Source organism: Rhinolophus ferrumequinum, chromosome 12 (assembly GCF_004115265.2).
Source record: "Rhinolophus ferrumequinum isolate MPI-CBG mRhiFer1 chromosome 12, mRhiFer1_v1.p, whole genome shotgun sequence".
Classification (NCBI taxonomy): domain Eukaryota; kingdom Metazoa; phylum Chordata; class Mammalia; order Chiroptera; family Rhinolophidae; genus Rhinolophus; species Rhinolophus ferrumequinum.
The window spans coordinates 52,053,745-52,064,031 of record NC_046295.1 but is presented as its reverse complement, the minus strand read 5'-3'; the positions used below and the strand labels follow the sequence as shown (position 1 = coordinate 52,064,031).

General features: G+C 53.4%; 2 protein-coding genes across 2 annotated transcripts; both read right to left on the bottom strand.

The window, feature by feature from the left end:
* Window positions 1-1,512: 1,512 nt before the first annotated feature.
* SPAAR (small regulatory polypeptide of amino acid response) lies at window positions 1,513-5,038 on the bottom strand. Its single transcript, XM_033123948.1, has 2 exons — window positions 3,581-5,038; window positions 1,513-3,098 (listed from the first exon to the last, which is right to left on the bottom strand). Exon 2 carries the CDS (start codon window positions 2,692-2,694, stop codon window positions 2,467-2,469), a length of 228 nt encoding a protein of 75 aa, XP_032979839.1. The 5' UTR covers window positions 2,695-3,098; window positions 3,581-5,038; the 3' UTR covers window positions 1,513-2,466.
* A 2,596-nt stretch (window positions 5,039-7,634) lies between these two features.
* Window positions 7,635-8,707, bottom strand: HRCT1 (histidine rich carboxyl terminus 1). The gene has a single exon (XM_033123945.1). It carries the CDS (start codon window positions 8,441-8,443, stop codon window positions 8,114-8,116), a length of 330 nt encoding a protein of 109 aa, XP_032979836.1. The 5' UTR covers window positions 8,444-8,707; the 3' UTR covers window positions 7,635-8,113.
* Window positions 8,708-10,287: the final 1,580 nt, after the last annotated feature.

The window sequence follows — 10,287 nt, the reverse complement described above, 5'->3', positions numbered from 1 at the left end:
TATGTGCTTCTCCATTTTACTTTTAGTCCATCCTAGAGATTTCCCCACTTTGCTTTCTCCTGCCTTTTTAATCTACACCAGTGGACTTCATGTACCTTCCTTACATTTCCCCCTTTGATTCTAAACATATAAAAGGAGCTGCAAAACTACCATTCTCCAGAGCATTTTCTTAATCTGTTGAGATCTTGCTTCCAGGCATGTCCTCAAAAATTTGTCTCAAGTAAACCGCTTATAAAACTTTTCTATAGGTTTGGATGTTCTTTCATGAACAGTGAGGAAGGCAGACTCAGTGAGTAAATGGAGTGGACGGATGGATGGATGGATGGATAGGTGGGTGTGTGGATGGACAGATAGATGGACGGACAGAGGGATGGATGGATGGATGGGCAAGTGAGCAAATCCTGAGGAGACCTCAGGGCTTGACAGACTGCCTGTCACCTGCAGTGTGATGCCCCATGCTCCCATCCCATTGCTTTGTTTTCACAGTCACTTGATTCCAGCCTGCAGACCTTTCCCTCCACTGACAAGGGAGGATATAGCGCATGGTACAGGGGCAGAGCCCTGGGCCTGGAGTCCGGATACTTGGGTCCAGATGAAGGGTGCCTGACCAAAGCAGAGCTGACTCTGCTTAAGGGTAGTGAGCCGCTGAAGCCCACTCTTTTCTCCCCTCCCAGATGTTGCTCCGCTGTCCTGCCCACCTGGAGCTCCTATGCCCAGGTATTTCTTTGTGCCTGGACACACTCACTCACCTCTAACTAGTCTGGATGTCTCTGAGCACAGCACCTGCTGAGTTCCTGTGGAGATGTACCCGCCAAGGCCCCTTCAAGGAAGGACCTCAAGGTCAGTCACAGCTGCAGATCTGCTTTGCCTGAGGGCAAACCCTGGGTTGGAGGTGGGCGGGAGGCAGCAAGCGCTCAGAGACCCAGCAAAGGTGGAGGGGATGGTAAGAGTCAGCATCACACTTTCGCTTCCGCTATCTAATCCTGCTCCCTTCTCCTTTCCCTCACAGACATTGTTCCCTATAAAAGTCGTGCACCCCAAACTTTGTCTCAGTGTCGACCTGCAGAAAAGACAGCCTACAACAAACAGTTCCCTTTACTCAGTCTCCAGGTCCTCCCTGCAGCCAGTTCCCCTCTACGTGTATCTATGAAGGCCTTGCTCGGCCCCCATAGATGACCAAGTGACCAAGACATGATCTCAGGAGCTCCCATCCCTGGGCTACGCCTCTCCCCTCCCCATGCTCACCCACACCCGCCCTTTCCATCAGCCTGACCGGCTCCCTGGCCCCTTACCCCCTCTGCATCTCTGCAGTCCCAAGCCTCTCTCTCTGAGAGTCCTTCCTGTGCCAGCGACATGGTCAGGGTGGCCTGTCTGAGCACCCTCAGAGGCCAGAGCCCCCCGCAGGGTCAGTCTTGCACCCCTCAACAGGCTGGTTCTGTAAGAGCCATCTATTCAGGGCTGAATGGACACACGATCCAGGAGACTCAGAATTTTGCACCCTTCAAACTATGCTCTAAATACAGCATATTTATTTCGTGGGTACAGAGAAAACAGATTTTCTTTTAATAAAAACTTCGCCTCTCTTTATTTGTGACGGAAACAAGAGCTTTGCTACATGCTCTTAATGTAACGTAACATTTAGCTTATCTGGAATTGTCTTTAAGTTCATGATTTTCTGTCATTCCTGAGTGACACAAGTCACTCACATTCTCTAAGAGGAGAAGTGACCTAAAAGAATAGAGTAATAAAGTCTCATTCAAAATATGTTTCAAAGTCTTCTTTCTGGCTTTCCTGTTAATAAAATATCTCATCCTTTCTGTGACTCTTATTTTCTCTTCTGTTTCCTTTTGTGGTTTTCCAGCCCTGCTTCTTGGGAGACCCATAAAAGGATATACATTTTCAATTATAAAATAAATCATTGAAGCAGAACTTCAGTTTCAGAATTTCAGGGCTGATTTCAGGCAAGTGGCAGGGGAGGCCTCTGTTGGATGCACACATACCAAGCAGCAAAAAGACTCACTGAGGGGAGCAGAGAAGAAGTGATTTGTAAAAATGTCCACTTGAGGGCACTGCTTCTTCTGGTGGCAATAAAAGCAGTTTCGTAGGCATCCGGGGGAACCTGAGTTACCCCGACCCTGTTTGCAATAAACTCCACTTCCCCTGGAGATCAGAAGGGCTCGCCCACCATCCAATCCAACACTGTTCACTCATTCACTCTTCGAACCTCTCCCAAGCCCCTTCTTGTGGGTGGGGTCCAGCTGAGCTCTCAGAGGTCACGGCTGACTCCCACCTGGTCCCAACACTGTGGCTCTCGCAGGCCCAAGGGCACAGCAACCAGGGATGGGAAGGAAGAGGGAGTTTGCTGGATATAGGCAGGGATGCCAGACTCGGAGCAGTGGGGCCGTCTTGCTGGGGGATGGATGAGTCTGACCCAACAGCAAAAAAAATCCTGAGGGCCCTTAGGCCTCACATGAAGGTCCAGAAGTCCCGGGCACTGGCCACTGGCTGGGTGTGACGAGCTGGCCCTGTGAAGAGAAAAGCCTCCTGGCGAAACGTGGCCACTGTGAAGCTGTGGCCCGGGCCCCCCTGAGGATTCTGGGTCCTTGAGTCACAGCTGAAGCAGCAGAGGATGCAGGTGATGGCCAGGGTGACCACAAACAGCACTGCCACCATGCCAATCACTGCCGTTTCCATGGCCCCGCGTGGCAGTGGACCCACTCAGCAGCCTGCTCAGCAGTCTTAGAGCCTTAGTGCCCCATCTGAAACAGGGGGCTCTTGGTGGTGACGGGTACCCTGCTCTGCCAGCTGCTCCCCCTGCAGTCTTCTAGGAAGATAGTGGTCCAAGGTCCTGAGTCGTGCTCCCTCGAGGCCGTTGGGCGCTTCACATGGCCCTACTCTGACTTCAGTTGGTCTCTGTCACCGTTTCTTAAGCCTGGCCAGGCTTCCAAGAGCTATGGACAACTCCACTGGCAGCCTCTGGAAGAAATGCTGTTCTGAAAGATGTGAGCCCAAGACTCCCTGGACTCTGAAGAGCTGGAAGGAGGGGGCAGAGGACTTTGCTCACAGGGAACCTTGCCAAGCCGGCCCTCTGGTGACGCCTACGGATTTCAAGAGAGTTTGTATGCTCAGACAAAAGACAAAATACTCCCCCTCGTGGATCCGTGGATCCGGGATGAGCCTGGGCTCGCCCCTGGAGGAACCGTGGGCCAGTCCTTGAATAAGCCTATCTGCTGCATCCTGAGACCCTGGCCCTGTGCTGGGGGCAGGGCCGCAGGTGGGGAGGAAGGCACCTTTGGGCAAGCAAGATGAGGGGAGCCCTGCAAGCTCACCGCTAGTGCCACGGGGGCGTCGGGCAGGGCTGTGGGGGAGGGCCTGGTTCATTTGGCCTCCTTTTCTGTATGGGGTCGGGAGAGTACTGTTTAGATAAGGCCCGGACATCTGAGCGCTGTCAGTGACATACTGTGGGGCTCCCTGGCCCTGCAGTTCCCAGAGAAGCTCTCTTCTGCTGCGGTCTCCCCGCCAGCCCTCCTTGCTGCCTGCTCATGCCCACTGCTTACACTCAGGTGCTGTGAAAACTTACCCTGGGCTGCCCCTGGGTGACAGCTCTGGCTGTTTGTGGTGCGGTGGCCTCCTGGCCTGGTGGCCGTCCCAGGAGCCAAGTCACGGCATGCCCTTCCCTGGGTGCTGCAGCCTTGCTGCTGCCTGGGACTGGGCTCCAAGATGTCGGAGTGGCTGTGAGCACTTCCTGAATTCCTTCCTCCGATTGTCACGGCCTAGGACCTGCACAGCTGCCTGCCGCCTGTCTGCGTCCGCGGTGACTACACTTACCCACCCCCCACGAACCCCCATGCCATTTCAGTCCTGCCCCTGCCAGGTTCTCCACTTAACTTGGGGGGGTGGGAGGGAGCCAGGCCCAGACCACCGAGTAAGTCTGCCAGAAGGTGCTCCACCCTGACACCCACCTGGTCAGCCCTCTCCAGCCAACACCTCCTGAGACCACCACCACTTCCAGAAAGGAGACTGGGTTATTAGTCCCACTTTACCCAAACTGAGGAACGAAAGACTGAGAAACAATAATTCCAGGCATGGGACACAGCCAGGTATTATCTCATATAATCGATCCAGAAACCCTGTGCGGTGATATTACCTCCGCTTCACAGATTCAGGTGCTGGTAGTCAGAGGTTACCTGACCTGCCAAATCAGCCTATTGCTAGTTTGTAGTGATGACAAGAGCACCAAATGGCTGAAGAGGGGCTTGCCGGCCTTCCTTTCCAGTAAGATGCTCTTTCCAGGTAGAGCCACCACAGAGCCATCACCTCCTTCTATGGTTTTACTGCTCAGAGTTCAAAGGCCCAGAGAGGGACAAGGGCTAGCCCGAGGTCACACAGTCTGGGTCCTTTTCGATTTCTCTAAGGCTCCAGTGGGCTGTTGTTAGTACCAGCTCTAGACAAATCCTCAGGCCCAGAACAGGAGAGTGACTATTGGGAGTAGGATGCCCAATAAATCCTCACTCTTCCCTTTTCCAAGATGATTGTACAGCCTGCGTGTGGGGCTCCGCCTCTGACAGGGCAGAGCATGAGCAAGGAACACGCTGGGGCCATGACAGGAAGCTGGACACCTGGGATTATTTGTATTAACTGGGGCGACCAGAAACAGAGAGGAGGAAACTTGAGGAGTCAATCTGTGGTGCTGGTGGTTTCAGATTGAATTACCAAGATCAACTAGTCAATTCAGGAGACAGAGGGCACCAGGGGGACCAGGTTTCGCTGGGTTATTTGTTCCTTGGACTTCTCATTTTTCTGTTCCTTGTGGGTGAATGGGGTGGGAGGCCCCCTGTGGTAGGTGTGTGTTGTTCAGCATTTTTAAACTAGAATAAAGGATAAGGGCTCAGCCCTCTTACCTTTTGCCTTGCATAGGTTTCTTTTTCTGTTTCTGAGATTTGGGGACCCTCCTTTGATTCATCTATAAAATAGGCCTTTTGGTCTGTTCTCTGATAGGCATTCAGCATTTGAATGGAGGCCATGTGGCATCATGAGAGGGACTCCGGTTATATAGTGAGGGCAGGCACAGGCTTTGAAGGCTCTTAAGGGTCTTCATGGATGTCACACTGGTGGTCTGTAATGTAGAATGACCAACGTGGCATCTCAAGCCCAGGGCACAAGGAGTACCTATGGATAACGGTCAATAAGATTAAATACCCTCCCCACAGTACACTCCCGTCTTGGTACCCCTGCCCCCAACCACCCCTCCACAACCCTTTCCATTCCTCAGCATTACCAAGAGAGTTAAAAAGAGCAAGACAGGCATCAACCTTTTGTCCAATTCACATATGTTTGTCCTGAGCGGTTTTTCCAGGTATCTTTTCTTCATCCTGTGACTTTTGTAATCCTGTGAAACACCGTTCCTACCCATGAGCCCCAGATGCAGAGGGGCTCCCAAAGATATCTGTCACTTAGATTCGTAGGTGACCTGCCAGCAGCCATCATCCTCATCAACTGATCAGAAAAAAAGACCACATCCCATACATTCCACTTCTGTTAACGAGGAAAAGGGACAGCAGGCATCCAGAAACAAAGAGGATTCTCCCAGGGCTTGAGGCCACATTTAGGAAAGGCAGGCCGACCAAGATTAACACGGGGCTGTGTAGAGAGACAAGGAGGAGGGGAGGTCCAGCCAGTGGGCTACAGACTTCCACCTGCTGTTTCCTGCCTTCAGGCCACGCCATACCCCTCCACACTGGGGAGATGGAGTAGGAGCCCGAGCTCCCTCACAGGCCCCAGAAGCCCAAAGGCCTCGTCCCACAGGCCCTAATGCTCTCGTTGCTGTCAGGCTCTGAACTTCTGGCAGTGGTTCTGCTTTTTTTTCCCTTTTTTTTTTCCTGTGGTGTGATTTTTTTTTTTAACTTTTATTTATTTTAAGTGTGTTTTTCCAGCACCCACCAGCTCCAAGTCAAGTAGTTGTTTCACTCTAGTTGTGGAGGGCGCAGCTCACAGTGGCCCACGTGGGAATCGAACCGCCAATCTTGTTAAGAGCACCACGCTCTAACCACTGAGCAAACCGGCCGCCCATGGCAGTGGTTATTCTGATCATATTTACTTTTCCAGAGAGCACGAGTCTCTGATCTATGAAGGCAGGATCCTTGAATCCTCCATAAATCTCTGGGGAAAGAGATAAAGTGTAGTCTGTGCTCCAAAAGAGCACAATGTATCATCATCATCATCATCATAATAACAACAACAATAATACACTGCATAATCCCTTCCTAATAGAAGGGAGCAACAAGTTCTTCCTGGACCAAAACACAGAGAAGGTAAAGTGCAAGGTGTTTTCTGGGGCTGCTGACTAGAGCAGTGCAGATGGAACAAAAGAGCAAGGGGGTCGGCGGGAAGCAGGCCGGGGGGGCCTTGAGTGGCCAACGGAGAGGCAGAGACTTTCTCCCAAGGACAATGAGGAACTTCAGCAGAGCCTTCAGAAAGGGGCAGGGCTGGAGGTGAGCAGACTTGGAGGGGCTGTGACAGGAATCCAGGCTTGGAGATGAGCGAGGGTGGACATGGGGAATGCGGGGGGAGGTGGATTTGAAGGACGCTGCAGAGATAAAATCAACAATACGCCGCGATTCATGGGCCACTTTCCCAACCCAGAAATCTGGTGTGGCTGCCAGTGTGAATTTGCTTCCCTCTTCCCCGCACAGACCCCAGTTCCCACCCCAAACCCAAGCACTGACAGAGACTCCATCAGGAAATAGAAAAGAAAGAGGACATTCTGTTCCAGTGAGTCAGCAGGCCCCTGACTTTCTGGACTTTCTGGACTGTTCTCAAGCCCCTCCCCTCCAGCTCACCCAGCCCCCCAGCCGCTCCTCTCTCCACTTCTCACAGGCACAGGCTGCAGGCCTCAGAACATGATTTCCTTCCTCCCTGTGGAATTCTGCCAGTTATTCCTGGGGTTTTTGAGAACATGCCCCCAGGGTTTGGCAAGAAGGAGTCTCTGTTATCTGTCCCATTTTAGGGAAGAGGAAACTGAGACCCAAGGAGGCGAGCACTCTCCAAGGGCACTCAGCACTACATCCCCCAGTTTAAAGAACACATCTCTCCCTCCCAACCCAATTGCCATACACAGAAACCATGGAAGCAGGCTGCCTGGAGACTCAGGGCTTGGATAAGAAACCCTGACCCAGTTACCAAAGAAACACTGAATTCAACCCAGCCCACAGAGTGGGGTTTCTGCCAGTCCCAGAGCTCAGTCTGCCCTAGATATGGGCTGGAAAGAACCCTGAGGTAGAGCCCAGAAGGCCAGCCTTGGAGGCCTTACTGCTCCCTCTCTGGGACCCTGGACGGCCCCATAGAAGCCCAGAACCCCCCTGGTACACAGAAAGCCCTCTCTGGACAGAGCTGCACGCAAACCCTAAATCCTCCCTCAGAGCTCAGGCCCCATGCCCTTCTCACCTACTATCCATGGAGCACGGCAGAGCCCACCGTTTCCCCCACTGCACAGCCAGCCCTCAAGCCCCAGGCAGAAGCCACCACTTTTTGCACTCACTTCCCATCAGAGTAGGAGGTCCCAGCGCAATGCAGAGAGGAGCCTGGCAGCTCCCTGCCCCCACTTGACTTGTAATCAAGAGACTCTTCACAAAAGCTTCTTGGTGGTTTTTATTTTCTTGTGAATTAAGGCACCAGTAAATTGACTGTACAGCCTCATACTGCCTTCTCCAAATGAAAGGGCGTTGCTGGGGTCCCTCCCATCTACCCCCAGCCAGAGGCCTGAGGAAGTCAGAAGAGGAGCACTTCAGAGAGAGCATGGGCCATCTTTCATGCATCAGCATACATCAGTGCATTTCTGGTGCCCTTTGGGAGTTATAGTCCCACGGTGGTGTCCATCCCCAAGGGACCACCCCTGCTCTCACCCCCCTCACCCTCCAGTGTGCGCTGGGTCATCCCAGGTGTTCCTCTGTCCTTTGCCTCTGTGGTTCACTGCAGCACCGTATGCAAATGAAGCCCAAGCAGGACCCAGGCACAGTACCCAGCATTCAGCAGAGAGGTGCCCCTCTGCACAGGAACATGGGAGTCCACTCGTCCTGAAGATGGTACAGCAGGCTGCAGCTGCCATCCACAGGCATCAGCGGTGACCTCGGTGGGCCTGGTGGTGGGCTTGGAGGTGGCGGTGGTGGTGCAGGTGGTGGTGTTGGAGGCCTGCATGGTGCATGTGAGACACATGGCCAGGAAGATGGGGATGGTGAAAGTGTCCCAGGTGGCCCCGGCCCCGGAAGAGCCAAGGCTGGATCCTCCGGACTCGGTTTCTCCTTACAGCTGGATGGTTTCTCTCCACGTCATTGTCCCACTGTCCACCGTGCAGGCAGGTGGCCAGTAGCAGCAGCAGCAACAGAACAGCCACAGCAGTGACTGTGATCAAGCCCACGAGAGTCGTGGTCCCCAGGAGGCCTAGCATCTAGGAGCTGGACAGTCCCCTCCGCTCTGTGGCTCCTGTTGCTTCCTCCCCTTCAGCAGCCTCTGCTCAGCCCTCACAGTCACTGGACTTTGTTGTCTCAGTTCCTGCAGGCTGGAAAGTATCCAGGGAATTTAGACGGAGTCTCTTGGGCTGGAGCTGCTGGCCAAGGGCGAGGCCGGGCGACTGTTAACTCTGGGGAGGCCGAGCCGAAGGCTGGGTGGGAACGGGACTGTCAGGCGGGAGCTGTGGAGGAAAGAGCCCTGAGGCTGGAGATAAGAGGTCCAGGCCCCCTTCCCTGCCTCCTGGCCAAGTGACCAGGCCAACCCCTTCCTCTCCCTGGGCCTCAGCTCCCTCCTCTTTTAGAGACAGTACAGCACAGTGATTAAGAACGTGGGTTCTGGAACTACACAACTCACTAGCTCTGTGACTGTGCACACGTCACTTAACCTCTCTCAGTTTCCTCATCTGTAAAACAGCTAATAAGAGTATCTTTGCTCATAAGGTTTTCTAAGGATTTAAGGAATTAAGATTTATAAAGCACTTCAACCAGTTGTTGACATATGTTTGCCATCAACATTATTGCAGTGGAGTGTGGACCAGATGACTTGGGAGACCTTCGCATCTGAGAGTCTGTAGCTCCCTGTCCTGCAAAGTCCACCAAGGCCACAGAGTCCTCTGGGACTGAGTCAGGTTATGTCAAACACACTGTCGCACACTTCGGGAGCGCTGTGAAGCACCAAGGGCAGATTTTCATCATTCAGGGAAGCTGAACAACTGTCTCTAGGTCTTCAGCCCTGCCGGCTTTGGGAGCCAAGACGGTCTGGGAGTTAGCCCATGGCTGCAGGAGGCAGGAAAGAGGCCACTGAGCTCAGAGAGGCCAAGCCCTACCCCAGCCTCCTGGTTCCCAGTTCAACACTCTTGACTGGCCATAAACTGCAGACTCCTTGCTCCATCCCACCCTCCCTGCCTGGTGAGAATTTACAAAGCAGGCAGGACCTGTGTAGTTGCAGACTCCTCTCCCCCTCTAGTCCCAAACCCCTCTGTTCATCCTAGATAAGTACTTGTCCATTTGGTGCACACACCTCAGGGCGGGTACCCACTATTTCCCTGGGCAGCCCTTTCTGCAGTGGCTTGTAGGCTGTTCTCAGAGCTCTGCCTCACACAGGGCCTCCCCAAAGCTGCAGCTCTGTACCTGCATCCCTGAAACCACTGGTCCCCAAGGGCGTTCCCTGTTGAGTCCCCTGCCCTTTCCTCTCTGCTCCTTCCTGGGTGTATGCTCATCTCCTTGCCACCTGAAGGAATGTTCCAGCAAGGCTGGCTCCATGTTGCTTTGGGCAAGCCCCTCCCTGATCAAGCCTGTTTCCTCCTATGGAAAAGTGCCAAGGCAAGAGGGGACTTCCAGGGACCTTCCCTCTCTGACCTCGATGGGAGATGAGCTCTCTCAGGGAAGCCTCAAACCCTCAGTGAAAACCTTTTCTGGATGAAAATGCCCAACATTCCTTCAACCAAATTGGGCTCAGGGGACAGCAGGTCTAATGAGTACTGGGGCTTTCACCTCCCTAGGGAAAGCCACGTGAACTTTTAATGACACTGGAGTGAGAAATTCCTCCTACTTCCTTCTGGGGCCCTGGGGGCCCTGGGAGCCCAGCTTCCTTCTCCAGGGGCCTGTTAAGGAAGGAAGTCTGCTAGACAGACGGGGAGGAAATTTGTGCTTCTTCAGAGCTTCTCCAAGAAGACTCCCACGCCACACCAGCCACTGGAGAGGGCAGGGCCCTGCAACCTGCAGACTTGTGGGATTCGAGTCAGCACAAAGGCTTCAGAATCACCCAGACCCAGCCCTCAAT